Source organism: Mytilus edulis, chromosome 2 (assembly GCF_963676685.1).
Source record: "Mytilus edulis chromosome 2, xbMytEdul2.2, whole genome shotgun sequence".
Lineage (NCBI taxonomy): Eukaryota > Metazoa > Mollusca > Bivalvia > Mytilida > Mytilidae > Mytilus > Mytilus edulis.
In genome coordinates this window covers 34237188-34262470 of record NC_092345.1, presented here as the reverse complement: position 1 = coordinate 34262470, position 25283 = coordinate 34237188, and the positions used below count along the sequence as shown (strand labels likewise).

The following is a 25283-nucleotide window of genomic DNA, read 5'->3' as shown; positions in this document are numbered from 1 at the left end:
TTGCAAAGTAGGCTCAAATACATGTGGATTTACGTGGGAGGAATATTGTAACATCCATTATTATGTGTCTGAGTCTGCGCTAAGTATAGATATATCGAGTTTTTTCACACAGTGTTGTTTACAAAGCGAAAGAAGGATGTCATATTAGAATCATAGATAATGTATGGCAGGTTATTTTCACAGGTGTATTAAAGGAATTTCATGAATTTTCATTAAATACGGTATACAAAATATTTTGGTGGTTATTATTTTTGGCAATTCAAAACATTTATTCAATTCCATTACATGTGCAAAGTCAAATTTTTATGGAATTTATTTCGGCGATTTTATTCTATCTGCAAAAATTTACACTCCCCAAAAGTAACCTGCTATACAGTAATAAAATGGTTTTAGAAAAGGCATACAATTTAAAAAAATGTTGTGGTTTAACATCAATAAGACCGAATAATAAAACCATAAACATTATGAGATCTGCATACAGTTTGTTTTTTTTATTTTTCATTATCTCATGTTTCTGTATTGGCTTATTTCCTAGGTAATGACTTCACCACAATGGGACGTCTTAATGTGATACATGTAACTGTTTGACAATATATGGTTCTTTGTGTATCAATTGTCATATGGACAGAATCAAAATATAATCTAATACATCTTGATTGCTTTATTTATATACCGGTACATATATCATAACTTTAAAATCTTTGATCTGCAACAATTTATTTTCCTGTTGGGATACTTTTTTAGATTGTCAATTAATATCACAAATAAGCAAATATTAGCAAAAGGAACATTAAGCACATTTCTTATTTATATGGATGAAAAATTTAAAATTACTTATACTGACCTAATCATGAAAATATACACTTAACATCATATAAAACTGAACACATATATTTTTTTTTTATAATATTAAAATATTTTCATGATTAATAATTGAAAATTCAGTATTTTACAGAAATGCAATATAATAAAGTGTGATTGATTATATATATGATACCTGCACATGCTACAGTAGAATATTACAATTAAAAATTGAAATGTGATTAAGAATTGAATGCTCTTTTTTGTAAATTTATTGGGGTGTAAAAGCGTTGACCGAAGTACATTTTGCGGAAGCGCTTCATACTTAAAATGTGCGCACGGTCAACGCTTTTACAACCCTATAAAGTTACAAAAAAAAGCATTCAATACTTATAATTACATTTTTACCTATAGGATCATGAAAACACGCCTTTTATCAAGTTTTTATTTTATTTACCTGTGCACTTTATTGTGGGACCTCATGTCATCATGAATGAAAAGTTTTATTGAGTGATACAACTGCTTAAGGAATAACACATGATGTGCAGTTAGCCAATCAGAATAACGTATTGTAACGAAACATACATCTAATGTAATTATTCATTAATAAAAAATAAATAAAAGAAAACAACACTTGATAAATTAGAGGCCTCTGAAACACCTTTCTGGATTTAACCTTCATGAGGAACACTCAAATGTAATGTACATACAAACCAATACATTTAAGGTGGTACCTAACACTACAGGGAGATAACTCTGTAAAGTCAGCAAAACGTTTTAATTACATTGTGGTGTTAATGGAATATTAAGCTTCTCAATGATCAAAATTGGTGTTTGTCAAACTGCTATATAACCAGTGTAATTTTTCTGATAAAACGGTTGGTTCAAAATTTTTGAAATTTTTATATTTTTGTTAAACATGTTAAAGGGTCAAAGTAAATACTTTGTCAAAATTTATTTAATGAAATGAATTTAATGAAAATTGCTTGTTTAATTTAATGAATAAATTAAGCCAAATTAATTTTCATGAAAGTGTTAGGTACCACCTTAATATTGAAATATGGGGAAAACTCATAACAAACAATAAGATCTATTTAGTACAAAAAATATGATAATGCCTTAGAGACCTCACAGAAACTACATTTACAATTCATACATACACAATGATGCTATATACAATTCAAATACAAATTTAAAATTAGAACATTAAACAATCTACTGTTATAAAATCCTAAAATATAGTTTATGATGCTCTCTATACAATGAAGATTAATTAAATAACAAGTATCAAGATTTTGGTTTTAAAATAAAGAACAGCAATAAAAGCAATGTTCCTTTGCTTTGGATGTTTAAGAGTATTAATGTAGAAATTATTGCTGCATTATACAAACATGCATATATACTATCATATGATGAGTTTTAAACTTTATATAAAAGAAAATTATTATTAGAAAAACATTATTTAAAATGTAAAATGTTCTGCACCTGTCATGTCCATTGAATCAGATATACTTTAGTTCAAAAAATTATTGTGACTTTTGAGCAATGTATAAAAATATGATACAGTTATTACAAATTCTGAAATACTGCATAAATATAATGATTTCAAATGTGTGTTTTTATTTTAGTAAAAGCTATCCAGTCTTAATTTTTGCAATATCAAAATAAAATCGCAATATTAAAACAATATTTACGATAATAAAAACAGTGAAAATTTTCTATATGCCAAATTAGGTGCACCTACGACATTAATATTTTTGATGTTGATATGAAGTACATTGTAATAAAAATAATTCACAATTTCTTTATTCCATGTACTGGAATTTTCAGTTTAATATACTTCTAAGTGGCTCAAATTCCTCAAATATAATTAATCACCACTTTAAGTCAACTCAGATATTGCAGATGTCAACCTTAGACACACGTATTATTCCAATTTGATGAGATATATATGTATATGTGAGCTTGCATAGAATGACAGACGGAATGACATCACCATTCCTGTATCCCCCAGATAGGCGCATATTAAACGTTCCAGTATCATTTCATTACTCTAAGAATTGCAGACTTTAATTGTTCCGTAAACACACTCTCATTATCACATTCCCAGGCACAGAACAGGATTCCAATGAGTCTTTCAAGAGTTGCTGCATTACCGATTTTGTTTCTCCATTTATACAAAATACGGTAACATAAGTCTGTTTGAGCGTCATGCTTTATTATTTCAAAATCAGATTGACTTAATTCAAGTTGTAATGCAACACTATTTGCCTTTGAAATATTTATAGCTTTACTGAGGATTGAAAGGTCTAATTCTTTTAATTGTTTTTCTTTGAATGCCTGCATGTCATTTCCAATCCATTCTTCTACAAAATAAATTATATAATTGTCAATGGTTTTCAATAAAAAAAAAGATATTTTTAATTTAATGTTATTGTGTGCTGAATCATGCTATGGTAAATTCCTATTTCAAGTGGGATGGAATATGAAATCATTTTTTTTTGGAGTTTTGATGTACATTTTAAAACCATACTTGCCATCAAAATTTCAGTTGCATACATAATGATTCAATACTGTAACCCAAGTTATTTTTGCAGACACTTTTCTTGCCCAATTTGCGGCAATTTAATTTTGTGACTAAATACCTACAAATTTATTGTAAGGCAGCATGCATTTTTTTTCAAAACCACTAAATCAAATGTCTTAAAAAATATAAAAAAGAAGATGTGGTACGATTGCCAATGAGACAACTGTCCACAAGAGACCAAAATGACACAGGTTTTCCTCATTCCTGGAAAATTGGTAACAAGGAAAATAAATGAATCCACAGTATGCAATTCTTGTTTTTTACATACTGTAAATTCAGAATGTATTGCGAGGGTTTTGTTATTGTGAAAAAATGTAACAGTTGTAAACGCAATAATTTAAACTTGCATTTTGAAATATTTTATATGAATTCAACAGAATTTTACTAAAAATCGTAAATATTAAAATCGCATTTAAGTCTAGACAAAATCGAAATAATAAATGCACACATAATTTCTGAATTTACAGTAATAAATCTTACCAATAGTTATATCTTTGACAGGTTGTGTTTTCCCAGGGTTTGTATAAGGCACTGATTTCTCTCCTTGAGTCATAGCAGGAATCTCTGAAGAATTGTTTGCCATTCTTGACTGGCTATCTTTATTGACATCTAAGTTTGTTTCTGAAAATAAAAGGTTTAATCTTTTTTTAAATGAGATTGAAAGTATTGACTAAAGTATTTTCTGAATATAAACCTAGATATATTTATAGATTATCGTTGATCATCTCAATGAGATTGTCTTTCTGGCTTGAGTCGACATGTCTAAAGCGAGAACAGCAATCGAGTTGAGATGACCAATGATAATCTGTTTATCGCTATTTTACCTATCACGACGTTGTCAGTTTCATGTCAGTTTCATTAGCAACGCCCGGCACATGCCTTCTTGGTTTCTAGCAATAATTTTCCATCTCAAGCGAGTAGCATGATATGAAAATTATCACAAAAAAAGATCAAAGGAAAAATGCACAAAATAGCAATAATATCAGATTATTACATGGCACTTTTCATATCGCATGTATTATCAGCCCTAGGTTCAATATCAGCCCAAGAGCCGCACGGCTCGAGGGCTGATATTGACCAAGGGCTGATAATACATGCGATATGAAAAATGACATGTTATGATCTTTTTATCATATGCTTCAACAGTAGAGAAAAATAACAGATTCACATATTGATCCTTTTATGTGGTTCCTGAAGTTTAAAGAGTAAAAAAGTTCACGGCCGTCGGGCCCAAAATTTGATACATTCAATATGATTGATTGATTGATTGATGGTTGCTTAACGTCCAGTGGAACATACATTCAATATGAAATCTTTCTATCATATGCCTCAACAGAGAGAGAGAAAACAAACATTTTAATATGGACGAATCGGCAAAAAATAATTCAACAATATACCTAATGATCATTGTTTGGAAAAGTCAACTTTTTAAGGAAACTTTCTAAATTATGTTCAGTAAGAAAAACTTAAAAAATGCATTTATTAAATAATTTGTATGTTTTTTGTTTTTTTTATTTTTTTTATTATTTTAAACAATATACTTTCCAGTATTTAAATAATTGTTTTGTACACTACTTCGTAATGTTTTTCACTGAAAACGTAGCATTGAGGTGTATTTTCCGGAATTGGCCGAGTATTACTGGAATGCCATGTGATAACGTTACGGAAAGGCATGTGATAACAATCGAAGCATGTGATAAACTTTTCATATCAGCCCGCTAAGCACCAATTCGAAAAATATGGAATTTACGTCAATTTAATGCTATTATCATACGGTAAAATTTATATGTTATTTAGTCTAAGTATATGATAAATATATATATCATACAGCATCAACTGAACATTACATTATCATGATTATGATGGTTGTTTTGGGATAGGGCACATCAATTTATCCAAAACAATGTTAAGCATATATTTTATCATATCCCTGTCCAGAAATTGGAACATAGTCAAGGTCTAATACATCTTACCAGAGAAACATGTACACAGAAGAATTATTTTATAACCAAATATAGCAAATTTATAACAGTATCCAAGAAGCGGATGTCCCTGACATGTTTAAACCGCCACATTCTGAATGTATGTGCCTGTCCCAAGTCCTGAGCCTGTAATTCAGTGGTTGTCGTTTGGTTGTGGTTTTTTTTGTTGCACATTTAATTTTCATTCATTTTTTTGTACCTAAATAAGCCTGTTACGATTAGTCATCTCGTTTGAATTGTTTTACATTATCATTTTGGGGCCTTTTATAGCTGACTATGCAGTATGGGCTTTGCTCATTGTTGAAGGCAGTTTGGTGACCTACATGTATAGTTGTTAATTGCTGTGTTCTTTGATCTCTTATGGAGAGTCGTCTCATTGGCAATCATACCACATCTTCTCTTAGGAATATCTATAATATTCAATTTCATACTTTATTTTGCCTTTATAAAAAATGTATTCCAGTGTTACTGAGTCTTTTTGTAGATGATCTCGCATTTGGCACAAATACATATTTTCAATCCTGGTAAATATGATGAGTTTATGTATAGTATTATTGGAAAAAAAAATGTCAAACAGAATGTTTCAAGTTAAGAAATTATGAATCCAATGTCCAATCATTTAAACAAATGTTTAACAATCAATAATATTTTTACCTTGTGTATAATTCTGATCATTTCTAGGAACAGCGATATTATGACTGTGACCATGTTGTAAAGTTATGTCAGTGTCATCTCCAGGAGGTTTCATATTAGGATAAGCTATGTCTACTCTGTCGTCAATTGCAAGAGCATACGATGGTTGTCTATTATATTTGGCCGAGTCTGGTATTGCTGTTTCAGAATGTCCCTCTGTGCAAGTAGTCCCTTTTCCAGATTTCTTTTCTGTTTCCTGTCCCTTTAAATTCTTTTCATTTTGAAATGAACTTGCACCTCCAATTGCATATGGGTTTTGACCACTTGCCTGCTGTTCTAGATTAGCCTCATGTGGAAAGATTTCATTTCTCAGTCCTAAATGCATTGTATTTTCGGTCATAGTTTTTAAAACAGATTTGATGTTAACTCCTTGTTGGAGTAATCTTTCTTTTGGGAATTCTTCTCTTTTTCTTTCAGGGAATTGTTGACTATAATAAAAATCTGGAAATCCTCGAACATAAACAAGCACAACATAAGCTTTGTCTTTGTAAATAACAACACCAGGGCACCCTGATGCACCACTGACAAATTCACACTTAATTACTAATCTATCTTTTCTGTCCAACCCTATATATCCATTTGGTTTTCCGTACTCCTGACAAAACTTCTCCATGTCTTTCATTTTTGTTTCTGTAGGAGTCCAAAGACCAATCCCAAAATTAAAGTTTTTTTCATCACTTTTATTGTGGCCAATTAAATAAATCTCTTTATCATCATCCTCTTCGGGATCCAGACTCTCAAACAAATCTAAAGGAGGTGGAAAGTTTTTATTCTTTTCTCGTTTTAGTTTTAGAACTGCAACATCTAAAACTTCATTCTTATACATCACTTGTGGTTCTATTTTGAAAACATTTAAATCTGACTCTGTATTACTTGATCTTTTATTCTTGTCAACGTAATTAAAATCCACATAACATTTATCAAGGCTGCTTTCATACTCTGTGTTAATCATTTTGTTCCCTGTTCAAAACAGTTATGATAAATAATTATATGAAAAAAATACACATACACAATTTTAAAATATAATTTTTATAATATACAATTAGTAACATCTATATTAGATTGATTTTCAAAGGAAAGGTATGGAAATTTTGCATCTGTAAGACACCAATGGTTATCCTTTGTGTCTTGAAGATGCATACATTAGCAAAATGTACTCCCTCTTTACTCCAACCAAAAACAAGAGGCTGTCACAACGACAGCAAACCGTATTTATTAATATTTATTTGTGTCCTGGCAATATCACAAGAACCATTACTGATGAATGTTGAAAGTGAAAATCGTCAATATCAAATTTGACCTCCATTTTGTCATCAGTATCAACATCTTAAAATTTGAAAAGCTTAGATTGAATGGTTCATGAGTAAATGCAACAACGTGAATGGAAACGCCATTTCACAATCTTTCAAGAACCATAACTCCTAAACGGTAAAAGTCAAAATCATCATTATTGAACTTGACCTCTAATTTGCCATCAGTAACAACATATAAAAATTTCAAAAGCTTTGGTTGAATGGTTCATGAGAAAATGCACGGACACGACTGGAAACACCATTTTTCAATCTTTCAAGAACCATAACTCCTGAACGGTAAAAGTCAAAATCGTCATTATTGAACTTGACCTCTATTTTGTCATCAGTAACAATGTATTAAAATTTGGGAAGCTTAGGTAGAACAGTTCATGCGTAAATGCACGGACACGACTGGAAACTCCATTTTTCAATCTTTCAAGAACCATAACTCCTGAACGGTAAAAGTCAAAATCGCCATTATTGAACTTGACCTTCATTTAGTTGTCAGTAACAACATATTAAAATTTTAAAAGCTTTGGTTGAACGGTTGATGAGTTAATGCACGGACAACATTTATATTAAAATATAAAATGACATACAGTCATGGTTAAAATTTATATTAATTAATAGTAACTTCTGAAAATAAATTTACAGTAATCATCTCAAGACAAAGGGAGGTAATCAAACATATGCATAACAGTTCTTTAAAGAAAATTGAATTACCTCCCTTACACTGCTTTTAAATTGTCTAAATTGTCCTTTAACCAGAAAAACCCTTGTTACCCCCCATAACCATACCTGTAGTATGGAAACTTGTGGTATAATTTCAGAGAGATTTATACACTTAAACACACTTAAACACACCTTTGGAACCATAACCCCTAAAATCAATCCCAACCTTCCTTTTGTGGTTATAAATATTGTGTTAAAATTTTATTGATTTCTATTTACTTATACTAAAGTTATTATCTGGAAACCATCTGTCTTCCGATGACGCGGACAACAATGCAGACGACAACGACGCCGACAACGAAGAGAATGATGTGATACCAATATAGGACCAAATTTTTTAATTTTTGCGAGGTATATTACCAATGAGACAACTCTCCACAAAAAACCAAGCATGACGAAAAAAGTGTTGAAACTGAATGTTTGAATGAATTTTATAAGTCCAAGGAACATTACTGTGCACAAAATCATCAGACCACAACAAAATTTGAACTTGATCTGTAACTTGTCATTATAAAACAATACCCCAAATATCAATCAATATCTTCATCAGCATGAAGTAAAAAAAGTGGGGAAAACTGAATTGCTGGATGGACAGACAGACAGACGGACGGACGGATGGACGAAAGGACAGAAGGACAGACAGACAGACAGACAGACAGACAGTACCCTTCGACTTTGTCGGTAGAGGACTAATAAGGAAAGAAACAAAAGAAAAAACAAAAGAAAGCAAAGAAAATATAGTACATTAGCATTCATTGGATCAAGCTACAGGATTGATATGGTGTCATCTTGTGCATTAGTTAATGAATAAAATTGAGAATGGAAATGGGGAATGTGTCAAAGAGACAACAACCCGACAAAAGAGCAGAAAACATGTAAATGTGTAGTTGAAATATAAACTTCATACGATATATGATTTTCAAAAATTCAAAGTATCTGAAAACACATCTTAAATTATTACAATACAATTCAGCATCACTTTCAAGCTGCTAACAAATATTGAAGTAGTAGCAGAGAAAATTGTATCAGCAGATGGAGGAACAAACAGATGATCAGATAGACAAGGGTCAAACTTAATGTGCCCTCCACTTATTAGCGGGGGCATTAAAAATAATTCTGAAGAAAGTTTATAAATGATTTATTAATCATTTGACAAATAATGAAAGTATGTTACATATATATTCTACTACTGCATCCTGTGTGATACGATATTTATTCACTCAAGGCAGTTAAATTTTCTAACTTTTTGAATATTTAAAACTGTTGAGATTGGGTAAATATCTTATTACACAAGATTTTGTGGTGTAATATGTTTCTCTAACGATTTTCTAACAATATGCAGGCAAACTTATTCCTACTTTTTAAATGATCTGGAAAAAGATGTGTTCTTTCTATGTGACTTCATCAGGCATGGTCGCCTTTTTTCATGCCATCACAATTAGAAATTCAGAGGAAAGTAAGATAATTCGATGTCATAATCGGATTTTAACCAATGAAGAACAGAGATCAAAGGAACCACACGTTGATGATTTTTTTTTTATACAATGGATGCAGAAAGGGATAAATTGACAACAAATTAGAGAAAACCTATTATACTCACATATATTAACATTAACAACATGGGCTGCAGTTATGATTTTATCTTCACCTACTCTCCAACATGTTCCATTTGCCTTAGGTCCATGAAAAATTCCAACTGATTTTGATACTGCAAGGAGGATTTCCATTTTATGAGCACTTATTATATAATTTGGTTGGAATTCATCTATAAAACAGACATCACAATTATGAATATTATAGTATTTTTTTCAATTTTCATCTGTGATTTTGTGTATCTTGTCTCCATTATATAAAGCAAGAAATATATAGTCTTATATTGATACTATTCATGCGAGTGGATTATCGAATTTATCCAATCGAGATAGTAAAATTTAAAATTTAACTATCGAGAGTAACTTTGTAAGAATCGGTTTCTGTCATGATTTTTTTGTTTAACGAAAATTCCCTCATTCCACATTCCACACAGTTGTCATTTAATTTACACCTTGGTAACGTTCAATATCATAGCAGCTACATAGGGCTACATAGTTTTAGACAACTGAACGTGTAGCTAGCCACTAGCTGCTGTCTAGATCTAATTAGCAGCTAGGCTAGCTACACATTCAGTAGTCAAAAAAACTGCCTTAGGCCCTATGTGGATCTATGTAGCTGCTATGATACTGAAAGCAACCATGTAGGTATATTTTGATTCATCCTGTGAGCTGATAAAGGTAATGACACTTAAACTCATCCAATCATCTTCTGAGACCACATGTTGATTAAAATATTTTATACAATGGGTGCAGAAAAGGATAAATTGTCGGAGAATTGGAGAAATGATTTTACAGAAGATAAATTCAATCTTGATCTCTTCATAGTACATTTTGTACATGAATTTTCAGAAAACATTTTTGCTACATTATCTATTTATGTCATGATTTAAAGTAACCATTTATTTTGTATCATATAATAGAATGTGTAATATTATTGTTATTTCCTGCAATACAATCAGATCAGACAAACATCAGAGAAAGTATCCAAAAATGCTGTTCACAAGGTTCAAAAATCAAAGAGCTGAATAGCTCTGAGGGGAAAGACAGCCCTTGTTTCTATTTCATTTTTTTTTTGGAGGAGGGGTATCTTTTGATAGTCTTCATATAAAGAATGAAAAAAAGAACATCTAGAACATGTGGAAGGTTGACACTATTGGAATCAATTGTTGTTTAATGTAATTTCGTTTCTTTAGTTTAGGATTCAATTTAGACCAATGGAAGAGATCTGCATCTTCTAAATTTAAACATTCAATTAAAGTTGATAGTTAATTATTTAAAATTCAACTAGTTGAATTCTATCATTTAACAACAACTACAATTATTTTTGAAATCTTAATAGTGTACGACTGAACTGCAGGCTAGGGCCATTTTCCATTTTTTGTGACAGTACTCTTAAGATTTTAAATTTTTTTCTTAAGAAAGTTAGGTCTGAAAAATCTATTCAGTTTTAAATTTCCATTGACAAAGTTCCCAGTTACATCTCTCATCACAGGGATACAGGTACTAATAAAAATAACAATATGATTGATGTAAACTGTGTGAAGCTTGTTTCCAAATCCTACATTTTGAAATATTTGTAAAATTTCATGATTAAATAGGTTAAAACTACAAAATGCAACATTTGTAATTTTTTTTGTAACTATTACAATGATTATATTGGTACACAAAATTTAGTTTTAATGGAAGACTACTTATCATATACTAAATGTCACATGTTAAGTGTTTATTTTAGTGGATAATAAACTCATAAATTGAGGTGCTCCTGAATTGGAGGAAGATTCTCAAAACAGAGTTTTACAGAAAAAAATGGAAAAGATCGTTTATCTCCCCGATCTCATGTAGCCCCTCGGACTTCCTGTTTACTTTGAAAATTGTTGACCTACAAATTAAAGTAGGGCCTATTGCATGTTGATGTTTGAATCATCTACAACAAACACCATTATGTTTAAATTAAACAAATACTATTTTTTAATAAGTGCACAATCTTTGAGAATGATTTAAATAACCAGTGAAGGATATCCCTGCTGATGCGTAGTGTGGCATTCCAACAATGACGTCACTATAAAATATAATGTAGGTTGGATATATATAGAATATCTCGTCATACTGATTTTTCCGGATTGTAAAAGAAACGTAAATAGTGTAAAGGAGAACTCAATATACGATAATTTCGAGAGAAATAGAAGGGAAATGTGTAAAAAAGTGTTTAAAGTCAATTTATTCAATTGTGTCTCCCCATCTCATCATTCTCAGTAAGATTTGTTGGGGGGTTTTCCACACTATAAAAACAAAATGAATGATGTGAGGGAATGTCACTCTGGTCAACCCCATTAGGGATTGACGGCTTGAAGATATGATGAATATCAGTGAGAAAAAATAGTAAAATTTTGTTTGCATTGTTTAAAAATACCAATATTTCTTCTTTTGCCAAAAAATGCATATTTTTGCAATCCATTATTTCAAATGCTTCTGAAAAAGTTATTATTTTTATAGAATTTTATAATACATTTGGTATAACTATAAATTCCTGAAAACATTTGTTTAAGTTAAATAAGAATGCTCGTTTAAACATCAGGATAGGTTGTTTTTATAAAATCTGATGATTAATAGAGAAAAAGATACAAAAATGTTGTTTTCATTGTTTAAAAATGCCAATACTTCTTTCAATTAGAAATAATGCACTATTGTTTGCAGTCAGTCTCTTCTTAAATGCCTCTGGATAGGTTATGTTTTATACATTTTAATTATGTAAGGCAAAAGATAATTTATCCTTTTTTTGTTAAATAAATAAGAAACTAGAATGGATATTGTGTACCGTCATAGGATTTTTAAATTCTCTTTATTCATCATAACACCTAAGGTTGCAACTACAGAAGAAGAGTGTTATTAAGCACATATAAATACCTTTTTCTTTCTTTGGTTCTTTTTTTTCAACATAGTAATTGATATTATCATTTCCTATGTTTACAGTTTCTGTATATCCATAATAGTGATGAATAATAGCATTTGCAGGTGGTCCTAAAAAATCAAATAGTCAATATCAAATGTGTAAGACCTCTTTTAGTCTCAATTTTAACCACATTTTCTTACAGAGTTCCAGTTATCAATAATAGGTTGCACATGTACATGTGCGAGAGTAGATTTATCAGTATCTTTCAACTTGTAGTATGTTCTTACAGATGGTAAAATGAAGGGGTAGTATGATATTAATTATTCTTACTTTCCTTGATAAAGAGTAATGGTCCTTGATTGATTTAAAATACATTGGTTATATTTTAGTACCTGAGAAACAGATCAAACCACTAAAACTTCTCATTGACAAATAAACCATGAACATGAGGTCAAGGTCATATGAAACCTTCCAGACATATATGTACACCATTCAATCTTTCAATACACTAAATATAATGGCCCAATTACTTATAGTATCTAAGAAATAAACCAAACAACAACAAAAAAAACACCAAAACAAAGCATTGTTCAATGAACAATAATAAATAGGTCAAGGTCAGACGAAACCTGCCAGTCAGATATGTATGCCTTGTCATCATTACATCCACCATATAAAGTTCACATATTGCTTATAGTATCTTATAATCAGACTTAACCTTGATTCATGAAATGAGTTGAGGGTCGGATAAACCCAGAGTCTATAGACCATGCAAGGAATCCTATATAGCTATCAAATTACTCAAAATAAGTGAGAAGTCAAACGACAAAAAACTTAGCATTCACTGATCCATGAAAATGAGGACATATGACAGATGGAAATTTGTAACATAAGGTATCTGCATACAAAGGATGAAGCATCTAGGACTTCTTACCACTGAAATATAAAGTACAAATAGTCTATGCTGTCCCCAACACCACCAAATTGTAATCCTTCTATCCCCCATTCTGCAACATTCATCAAAGGCAAGACAAAGACAATATTTGGCTCTTAAATTCTCAAATACTAGACAGTGCACTGTGTCACACAGAAACATCAAACTTGCATTTTTACTTAACATTTTTGAATTTATTTTCAAATTCTCCAAAGAAAAAAAGTTTTATTTTAAGTATCACAAAAACTTAAAGATACCAAAAATCATATGAATGAGGTCAAGGTTAGATGAATCCTGACAGACATGCAGACATATACATCTTACAATCATTCCACTTACATCAAATACAGTTCACAAATTACTTACATTACGTAGTTATCTGAGAAATGGTCTTAACCATGAAAATTTTATTTAACCAATGAACCATGAAAATGAGATCAATGTCATATTAACCCTGGCAGACTGGCATGTACACCTTGCAATTATTCCATGAACTGATTCAGGGGCAGATCCATTCTCAAAAGGGGGGTTCCATACCTAGGATAAAGGGAGGTTCCAATCATATGACACCAATCAAATGCATTGATCCAGGCCTCTACAATAACTTTTTTTTCAACTTGTTCTGTAGGACAAGTACAAACCAAAATTTACTTGTCCGAATGAAATTGCTACTTGTCCAAAAAATTCTATTTAAAATAAACTTTTTACATTTTTGTCGAGCCTGCAACTTTTGTTGCAGAAAGCTCGACATAGGGATAGTGATCCGGCGGCGGCGGCGGCGGCGGCGGCGTTAGCTAACTTTTTAAAAGCTTTATATTTTAGAAGGTGCAAGGCCTGGATGCTTCATACTTTGTATATAGATGCCTCATGTTACGAAGTTTCCGTCAGTCACATGTCCAATGTCCTTGACCTCATTTTCATGGTTCAGTGACCACTTGAAAAAAAAGTTCAGATTTTTTGTAATGTTGAATTCTCTCTTATTATAAGTAATAAGATAATTATATTTGGTATGTGCCTACCTTGCAAGGTCCTCATGCCCGTCAGACAGTGTTCACTTGACCTCGACCTCATTTCATGGATCAGTGAACAAGGTTAAGTTTTGGTGGTCAAGTCCATATCTCAGATACTATAAGCAATAGGGCTGGTATATTCGGTGTATGGAAGGACTGTAAGGTGTACATGTCCAACTGGCAGGTGTCATCCGACCTTGACCTCATTTTCATGGTTCAGTGGTTATAGTTAAGTTTTTGTGTTTTGGTCTGTTTTTCTCATACTTTATGCAATAGGTCTACTATATTTGTTGTATGGAATGATTGTAAGGTGTACATGTCTAGCGGGCAAAGGTCATTTGACCTTGACCTCATTTTCATGGTTCAGTGGTCAAAGTTAAGTTTTTGAGTTTTGGTCTCTTTATCTAATACTATAAACCATAGGTCAACTATATTTGGTGTATAGAATTTTATGATCTATATGTCAGTGGCGCAGGTTTTATTTGACCTTGACCTCCTTTTGACGCTTCATTGATCAGTGTTAAGTATTTGTGTTTTGGTCTATTTTTCTTAAACTATAAGTAATAGGTCAACTATAATTGTTGTATGGAAGCATTGTTAGCTGTATATGTCTGCCTGGCATGGTTCATCTGACCTTGACCTCATTCTCATGGTTCATCGGTCTTTATTTAGTTATCTTGGTTAATGTTTAGTTTATGTGACAGTTGTAATAAAGCTTTATACTTAGGACTATCAACATAATATCAATGATTAATAAAGAAGGCGAGACATTTCAGCGTGTGCACTCTTGTTAGTTGATTAAAGGAGCAAAACGAATTTAAAAGATATAACAGAATTTGATTTATTTCTTTTGAAATACTTTTCAAAAATATGAGTCAAGTACAACTGCGAAACTAGTCATGTCACAGGAATTAGGTTATTCATCAATGCCAGTCTCATCAGACTCTAAACATGAGGCACCATCTGATAGGCCAATGTACACTCATTGAGTTTGTATCCTGTTTTTTTTAAGTTGAAAAAAGCTTATTCAAATGCAATCAATAAAAAGAAGAAGATAAGCCATCATAAGGTCTGATTGCCGATGAGACAACTCTCTGCAAGAGACCAAATGACACAGAAATTAACAACTACAGGTCACCATAATGCAAGTATTGTTTTTTTCTACTTATGATCAAATATAATGATTTTGTGAATTTTATGGTAAATAAAAAAAATTACCAGTATGGTATTTATTATAAGGAACAGAATAAGGTAGCAAAATGAGGTACTGTTTTGTCTTGGTTCCGAAATGTCTCCTGCCTTGTCAAACTGTCTATCAATCATGTCTACTAAATATGTCTCTACGGTGCCAAACTGTCTATTAAACTTGAAGCTGAATCTTCCGAGGTGACGAACTGTCCTGTAAAGTTACCTTATCTACAAAGCGCATCACTGATTCGGATTAGTAAGACTGGTTTCCGAGAATAGTATACCTTTTAGTTTTACCTGTTAAAAAGTACCTGACAAAGAACCAGTTAAAAATTATCGATTGCAAGTAAACATGTTGAAGGACAAGGCTTTGCATTTGAATAAACAGAATACAGAAACATGTCAAATTAATATTTGTGTGGCAGTTAGGATTATTACGGCATTGTTATTTCCCTTGTTTAAAACTATAAATTTCATATTTCTTTATTCAATGATTTACATGAATCTTATTCAGTACATATTTGTTAAATTGCATAGCTTTTGGTATTTGAATTCATTGGTTAAAGATATTTATTCATATTGTAAAGTTGAATATTTGCATCGTTGCAAAACCTTTGATTACCTTCTTCTGAAGACTGATATATTTTATATAAGTAGTTTTAGATTCTTAATTTGAATCCTCTGAGGACTGACATTCAGTCCAACCAAGGAAAGCCAGGCTTTCCAACCAAGTATCCATTAGGTTAGTGCATTTGCTACATGCCTCCTTAGTATGGTAATTTGAAATGATGTTGAATGCTCCATTTCTACACTTTTGGCGTTACATAATAAAAGTTGTACTTTGTTAATTAAATTATATATTGTTTTCAGTTTTTGGTTTTCATTTAGTTAGATATATTATAGCGCATCACTTTTGGCATCATTCGTTTTCCGCACACATCAGTTTACAAACTAGAATTAGCTGTGGTCCGCATCCCCGAATCTTAGGCAGAATTGTTCCTGCTACATTTGTTTTCTTGTTTTTTGTTTATAATTACTTTGTTCATCAAAGTTGAATTAAATTTATTTTCTGCAGAATAATAATGTACTTGTCCCGACGGACAAGCTTGATACAGCTTTTACTTGTCCGACCTTTTTTCCCTCTGGTACCGGACAATCGGACAAGCGTTATTGTCGAGGCCTGTGATCGTCAAAAAAAAGGTGAGTTCGAACCCCCAGAATCTGCCACTGTGATTTCACACTTTATTACCAAGTAAAGTTAACCTAACTGATAAATTTGGGTCAAAATCATTTTTTTTATCATATTATAAACAATTCATTTAAAGCATAAACATAACCATATAAGGAAGAAACAAATTTCCATAAAATAGAAGTGGCTCAATTTAAATTCTGTCAGCATAATACAAATACAACATAGACTACAATTGGTTTGAACGTACCATATTTGTCTCTCTTATTTTTCTTTTTCTTTTTCTTTTCATTTAATTTTCCACTTTTCATTTCTTCTGAAATTTCTCTATCCTGTGAAATCAGAAAAAAATAAATTTCGAAATGAACACATTTTAAAATTCATTTCAAAGTTTCATAATACACGTAGATAGATAGACAAAGAATTAATTGTATGTCTTTCATGTATGTAGTTTTGACAGTAAAATTCGAAAGTTAATTTTAAAATCAAAATACTTGGTTTCTATTATGAAATTTTGTATCCGTTTATCATTAGGTAGTGAAAATATAGAACCTCAATTATCTATTGATAAAAATGAGAATGGAAATGGGGAATGTGTAAAAGAGACAACAACCTGACTAAAGAGCAGAAAACATATGAAAGCAACCAATGGGTCTTCAATACAGAGAGAAAATCCTTTGAGAAAACCTTCAAAAGGGAAACAACTCTTACAAAACTTGAATATCAGGTAAACCTTGAAATCTTTTAATCCTATGGTTCAAATCTTTTAAATTTTTTACAAGATGTTAAGGTTGGCCTAGTTTATCAATGAAAAAAGATTAAGAAAAATTAAACCACAGGATTTTTTAGGGTATATTAGTGGGTACCCCTTAAATGCTTTCAAATAAGTCTGTGTAATAAACTCATTTTAATTTGTACCTGCTCATCACCAGGCTTTGAAAATTTAGAACCTTCATAGCCTGTAGGATCTTCATTACTCTGTTGGTTATCTGATGGACCATTGTCAGGTTGAGACTTATCAGAGGGTTTACTGCTCTGTTGGTTATCTGATGGAGCATTGTCAGGCTGAGACTTATCAGAGGGTTTGCTGCTCTGTTGGTTATCTGATGGACCATTCTCAGGCTGAGGCTTATCAGAGGGTTTGCTGTGGGGATTATTTTCGATTCCTTTTGTTTGGTCACTACCACTTTTCACAGATTCTGAATCATTTCCACCAGTGTCGTCTGTTGGTAAATCGTCAACCTTCTTCACTGGGCTTGTTTCTGTGGTTGATGAATCATTGGTTGCTTTGTCTGTTGGACTAGCTTCATTTGAGCTAATTACTACATCTTCAAATACAAATATTATAAAATCTGTAATATGTCTTAAGCTAAAAATGGGCTTTGCAAAGCATACCATTCTAAAACAAATTGAAAAGGAAAATATCAGTATATCAAAACAGAAGCAAGACACCAGGAGACCATAAATGTATCATGTATATGTATCTTATATCACAAGATATTGAAATTAAGTGGGAATATTTTCCCAGTTGTTGCTCACTTCTAGCCAAACATCAGACTTGACAAAGTGATTGAAATAAGGGTAATATTTTTTTATAATTAAAGGTATATTGTGTTGTGAAAGGGTATTTTATTTAACTCTGAACTATAAACTGTATCAAATACATACAAAAAATATTAAAGTTTTTCATACTGTTCAGGTATTATAACTTTTGAGACTATCTTCCTAGCATTTGTGTTATTGTCACAGATTTCCGACATTTTCCACTAAACTTCTTTTTTCCTGTTTTGGCAGGATTGTTGATGACAGAGCAACTATTATTTCTTTAACACACAGGATTTAAATTATATTTGATTTTTATGTACATTAATTATAATAAATATGAAATTATGAATTATATGTTGTATTTATAATTACAAATACTCTTGCGTTATATAAATAAATTCAGTGACCACCAGTTTTGTTGGGCTATCTGTCAATCATGTCAATATTAAGAAGGTTGTATTAATTTATTTATATGCCCAAGATAGCTAGTTACAGTTTAGTTTAGTAAAGTTGATATAATGGTTGATTGAAGGATAAAACAAGATGTACTTTTAGCTATTACTCTGTAATTGTATGACAATTTCAGACCTGGGGTAATCACCAAAACGTTATATTGATCAATGAAAAATTAAAATTAGGTAAAAGCCAGACTTATATACCTATTCCTTGCAAATATTCCATTCATCATAGAGGGTGGTAAATGGGGGGTACTGAACACGGAAACACGTGAAATAAAATTCGCAAAAACGTAGCACGAATAATAAAAATCAGGAAAACCGAAGCACGAGAAATAAAATCGTAAATATTAAGAAAAAAAGTACCAACAGATATTACTCAGTCGTTCTTGGAGATCATGTAGACATTTTTAATGGACATAAAGACCTTGTGGTCACCTTTTAGTCGGGTATGCTACTTGCATCTGATTTAAAAAAAAATATTACTAAGTTATGATGAACTGTATTACATGTATAGCATACTAATACATATTCAATAGAAAGTAGAATGGTAACAAAATACATCAATTTCTATTATATATTACACAAGATTCAAAAGGTAATATAACTCACTGACTTTGAAATCGTTTCAATTTACTTTTTAATCAAATGCAGAAAAAGGCAAGAACGAGAAATTAGGAGCATCGACACGAAACACGGAAAATAAACAAGAGGAAATACGAAGCAGGCACATCAAACCAAACACGAGAAAACGAGAAATAAAACACTAAAACATGAAAACACGTAAAATAAAAAGGTTGAAAACGTTGCACGAAGATAACCCTTTACCACCCTCATCATATATATAGTTGACTGTTTGCTTATATAATCAATATCTGATAAAATGACTCAATTAGAAAATCATGAAAGTGCTATAATTTTGAAGTATATTTTTTTCTCATACTAACCTTTATGTGCTGAATCATCATTTTTACCAGTTTTTGTGTCGATAAATTCTGAGATTTCAATTTGTGGTTCTTCGTCCTTTCTTCCAGCAGCAAATACTAAAAAAAAGAAGCATGTCAATGGTACTAAGATACCCAACTTGCACTATCATTTTCTAGGTTCAGTGGACTGTGAAATTAGGGTCAAAACTCTACTTTGGCATTAATATTTGAAAGATTATATCATAGGGAGCCTGTGTACTAAGTTTCAAGTAGAATGGACTTCAAAAATTTTTTGACCAAAAAATTTAAACAGAAGCTGGCACTATCATTTTCCAAACTCAGTGGACAGTAAAATTTGAATCAAAGTCTAATTTTGCATTCAAATTAGAAAGATCATATCATACTGGATTATGATACTTTAAGTTTAATGTTAATTAAACATCAACTTCATCAAAAAACACCTAGCCTTAAAAATTTAACATGAAGCAGGACAGACAGACTGACAGACAGACAAAAGAACAAACAAACAATTAAAAGGAAGGATGGACAGAGAGACAAAGGAACAAATGAATGATGCAGAGACAGAGGGGCATAAAAAAGGAGACCTGTACCAAAATGATTGGGGTTTTTTTCATATTGAAAGTATGACAACAGTTACACATAATATGCCAGGAGAAGTAGACTTTCTTGTCTGTATCAAATGTCCACCATGATTTGAGTAAAGCATCAAACATGTAATTTTTTACGGTTATTTTGATTGTAAAAGTTGAAGTCTTGCATCATTTTGGTTGTATAAATTGCTATCCTGTTTATAATGCAGTCAAACCTGTAAATAAAGGCCAATCTCTGAGTCAGTACCAAAGATAAGACAGATTGATTCCTTCTGAATTGAGGTTCAAAGGGAATCAGTATTACTACAGGAGGACTAGAAGAGGTGACCTGACATTAGACAGGTGTTTGATAATACAGGTGACTTTTATATCTGGTTTAACTGTACAACTGCATGCAAAGTTAAAAAAAAATGAAAATTATTCATTGAAATCGTGCAAATAGTAAATTTTACTTTGCATAAATATAAAATTAAATGAAATACATCTAAATGTTTTAACAATAACAAAAAATATTCTGTAAAACTAGTTTACTCACAATAAGAATGGTCGTCTTCTGTATCATCTGACTTGGTTCCAGGAACTTTATTCAATGAAATGTCTATTTGTGGAGCCTCCTTCAAATTTGTCTCTTCTCCAATATTGTTTTTAATATTCGCTGAAGATAGTACATCTTTATTCTGTTTTTCAACAGGTTTTTTTGGAATAGCATCAGATTCATGTTGTTTTTTATCTTGTTTCCCAGTAGAACCACTTGCTTTCAATCCATTTGTATCAGATAGACTTGTATTTGGTCCCTGCATTAGGGACTCAGATTTAGTTGGGGTTTCTGGATTTACAAATGGTATTTTAGCATTTATAACTACTGCATCCTTGTTATTGTCGTTCTTAATTACTGGTTTTCCCTCTACATGTATTGTCTCTTTTCCTTGAGTATCTGGTTTACTGGGTCTAGTATAAGTTTCCCCTCTCATCTGGTTTTTACTTTCTTTTGATAGTTTACCTTTGCAGTTTCCCATGCTCTCTTTTTACAGTTTACTTGAATTCTGAAAATTAATCAGAAGTCTGTAATTGATAGGTTGTTGTTTCTCATACATGTCAGACAGCTATAGTTAATTCTAAAGTTTTGTTTAAACATACTTAACGCATGGCATTCTACATGTATGTATGCTGGTCTCAAGCCAGGAGCCTGTAGTTCAGTGATTGCTGTTGGTTCCTGTCTGTTAGGTTTGTTCTTCTTAAAGTGTTTTGTTATTAGATAAGGTTGTTGAATAGTTTTCTCAAATGAATCTGTTAAATATTTTTATGAAAAGCGCTTTTTATCATGTTTATCATGTTTATACAATGTTATAGGCAAAAATACAGTATGGGTTTTTTGACTTTTTTCATTGTTGAAAGTTGTATGCATGGTTGCCTATACTTGCTGACATCCATTTCATTTGAACTTGATAGTAATATAATTCATTGGCAATCATACCACATCTCCTTAGGGAGCTTCCATTTGATTTTTATGGGGGGGGGGGGGGGGGGTTCTAGGATGAAAAAAAAATTCCTGCATTTTTTTGTTGTTGTAATCTCTGTCCTGCATTTTTATTTTTCACTCTATTCGGTCCTGCCTTTTTTTTTTAGTTTATCCTGACTTTTTTTACATAAATTGTCATCTTGACTTTTTTTTTGCAAGTGTCTCTTCCTGCCTTTTTTTCCCCTCAAAACTCTTGTCCTGCCTATTTTTTTCAAATTTTATCCTAGTCCCCCCATAAAAAATCAAATGGTAGCTCCCTTAATTACAGATTTGGTTAACTTAATAAGAAAAATAAGACATTTGCATTAAAATGAGTTTAAAAGATTTAAGTATTTTCTCATGGACAGAATTTTGTTTGTTTTCACAGTCTTGTTCTCATGATGTTATTTTGCATCTTCTATTTCTTTTCATAGCCTAAATAATTAAAAGGGTTTACTTCAAGTGGGCATGAACAGTTGCTGTTGGTCCATTAGACACAAGAGTGACGGATGTGAACTTCATCATGTATCTATGCAATATTGTTATAAAATATGAAGATGTGGTATCCACCTAAACAAAATCACATAGATGTAAATAACCATAGGTAAACCGTCTGTCCTTTCTCCAAAACAATCATGTCTGTTACAATGAGAATGGACCTTCAATATACTGCCCACATCAACATGTCAAATATCAAACCTGTAGAATATACATGTACCTGTATAATCTTTTAAGGGCTAATGTGTAAGGATATTCAATCCTTTTTTAGCCCACACAAATTTGTACATGTTCTAAAAACTAAACTCATAACAATCCTACATTTTATGGGTCACTTTTGGTTGACGAATAATTCATATTTTAAATAGTTTATATTTAAAAAAGTCAAAATTGTTACCTAGAACTGGTATTTAATTTTTCTTTATGCCAATCCACTCATATTCAGAAACAATAAAAAATAATTGTCTAAGGCCACAATTTAAATAAATTTGGTTCGCCCAAACCCTACCCAAAGGTTGAGAAAGTGCATAGGTAGGTTACTAAGGTAGGTATTTTCTTTTTTTTTTAAGTATCAGGTGTTTATTAGTCTTCATGCCTATCTGATTAAAAAAAAACTTCTTCAAATCAGGACTACAAGAATTTGAGTAGGCAGATTTTTTCTGGGTAGGTAGCGTTTCGGCAAACAAACGTACAATTCTTTTTTATGGCCCAATTTATCAATAGAACTGGTACATAAAATCTTCCCAATGATCATGAAGATGAATTTAAAGTTATCAACAGCCTTAGTCCGCCACATAGACACAACATTTTCGGGTAAACAGTTCCAATCATTTATATAATTTGTTGGAAAAATGTCTTAAATGAAAGGACGAGTTACATGGAGGCTATAAGTTTAAAAGTGTGTCCATGAGTATATATAAGAAGTTAAAATAGTGAAAAACCTTTCAATATATTTATGAGGTACATCTGGTCACAGTCGTCTGAAGATTTCATAATTATAGCGAAAAAATGGGGGAAATAAAATTTTGAAATCTTCATGCGACTGTGCATGATCTCATTCAAAATCTAAGATGTTTGTCAGTATCATTCATGATTCTGGTAAGTTTTTAAAAACATATTTAGCGGAGGGACTTACCGTATTACCTTCAGTTAAGCTACTTCTTCCACCAGACTTTATAAATTATATAGTTACAAAAACGTAAGGTCTCCTAAATCACTCATTCATAAAGAGGACAAAGTAAAAGTACAAAATGTAAACAATTTTCCCTTTGTCTCTTTCTCTTTTTCAATCGTTGAAGAAATGCTTTGTATCTGTCCGATTAAGACAATTACAGGTATTATATCAACACGTTTTTAAAACTACTTTCGTGGTTGTTATTTCATAAATAGAAATGACAAACTTGTCAAATTCCCTAGTCTACTTTGGGAAAATCCTTGCACTTTCTCTTTTCATTATAAAGTGTATATTTTAAGGCTAACTTAGGGCAACTATACAGTAAAGTGCTGAAATTTACATTTTGACATGATTTTCCGAATACAAAATAGAATAATTCATATCCCACTAATAAATTTTATGTAACGCAAACATTAACAATAATAGAAAAAAAACCATTTAGATATCATTTGGGTTAAGAAGTGTTTTTAAAATAAATCATTGGTTAACTGAATGTTTTTCGGTTGTTAGTATAACCTCCTTGATAAAATTTGGCGGGAGTTTTACATATATCACATTGCCATGCTGATTCTGGTGTTCTGTCTGGAAATGAAAGAGAAAGAAATCGTATAAAAAAAAGAGCAGTGAAAGCTTCTAACAAAATATGTTTGCTCAATTTGAAGATTTGGCTCAATTAAAACAACTTCAACAACGAAAAATATCGAACAGATCTAGTAGTGTAAAGCCAAAGCTGTAAAATCTATAAAAAAAACCTTAACCTGGGACCATTATACTAGAAATCTAATCATAATAGTCCCAGATTCAACCAGCAAAGAAATTACCGACGGGGAAGACATCCAGGATCATCCAGCCTGAGGTAGCTTCAAATCAACTAAAAACTAAGAAAACAAGTTAACAAACGATGATGAAGCTATAGATTATATACCTGCCGCGACATTTTAAACACTCTGCATGGGGACATAATTACTACAGAAACTACCAACAGAAATCTCTTTTCTAAACTAGAACAGTAATATCAATTTGAAAAATGAAACATCAGTCTACGAAACAGAAAACTATAGCGGTAAAAGTAAAATAAACTGACGACATCGAGGCTTAAAGACCATGAATAAGACGAACAGCATTATACATTGAAACACATCATAGAAAGCTGAAGACATACCAATTTTATCGAGCAACAATTTGATAGTTTTATTGTTGATATTCACCAAACATGAACTAACAATAGTTGTATTGATATACAAGAAATTCATCTTGGTTTACACTGCAGTAATTTTTTGGGGCCCTTTATAGCTTGCTGTTCGGTGCCACGGTGAGCCAAGGCAGTGGCGGATTCAGTGGGGCCTAGAGGGCGTACGTCCCCCCTTTGCTCGGACATTTTTTTCTTTTTTTTTTTGTAAATATGATTAATCAGACTAGACTGGCTTCGTGAACTTTGCCATTCCCCGAGTATTTAATTTTTTATACGATAATTCTTTACTTATAGATATTTTTCGCTGGTATTTACTGATGAGGGAGGGTAGGAGGGGTCTTGATCCCGAATTCCTGGGCTTAAAAACACGAAATCCCGAAATCCCGGATTTAAAAACACGATATTCAAAAAAAAGAATTCCCGGATCCCGAAAAGGTCAATCCCGAAATCCCGAGCTTAAAAACACCCGACCCTGGAGTCCCGATAAAGGTCCT

At 31.7% G+C, this 25283-nt stretch overlaps 1 protein-coding gene across 2 annotated transcripts; it reads right to left on the bottom strand.

Moving 5' to 3' along the window:
- Positions 1–1545: 1545 nt before the first annotated feature.
- Positions 1546–23870, bottom strand: LOC139512048 (uncharacterized). 2 transcript variants are annotated; one of them, XM_071299364.1, is made up of 10 exons: positions 23559–23870; positions 20963–21470; positions 19838–19933; positions 17809–18218; positions 17141–17222; positions 12584–12697; positions 9688–9852; positions 6025–7023; positions 3869–4009; positions 1546–3167 (listed from the first exon to the last, which is right to left on the bottom strand). In XM_071299364.1, exons 2-10 carry the CDS (start codon positions 21441–21443, stop codon positions 2842–2844), a joined length of 2814 nt encoding a protein of 937 aa, XP_071155465.1. In that variant the 5' UTR covers positions 21444–21470; positions 23559–23870; the 3' UTR covers positions 1546–2841. The 2 variants fall into 2 exon arrangements, with proteins under 2 accessions (XP_071155465.1, XP_071155466.1); XM_071299365.1 differs by having other exon boundaries at positions 23567–23816.
- Positions 23871–25283: the final 1413 nt, after the last annotated feature.

Excerpts from the sequence above, each read along its gene's own strand:
- LOC139512048 (XM_071299364.1), bottom strand. The coding sequence starts at position 21,443 with ATGGGAAACTGCAAAGGTAAACTATCAAAAGAAAGTAAAAACCAGATG. Across the intron at positions 17,223-17,808 it reads CAAAGCCTGGTGATGAGCAG|GATAGAGAAATTTCAGAAGA; the intron begins GTACAAATTAAA and ends CTGATTTCACAG. Across the intron at positions 7,024-9,687 it reads TGTTGTTAATGTTAATATAT|GGAACAAAATGATTAACACA; the intron begins GTGAGTATAATA and ends TGTTTTGAACAG.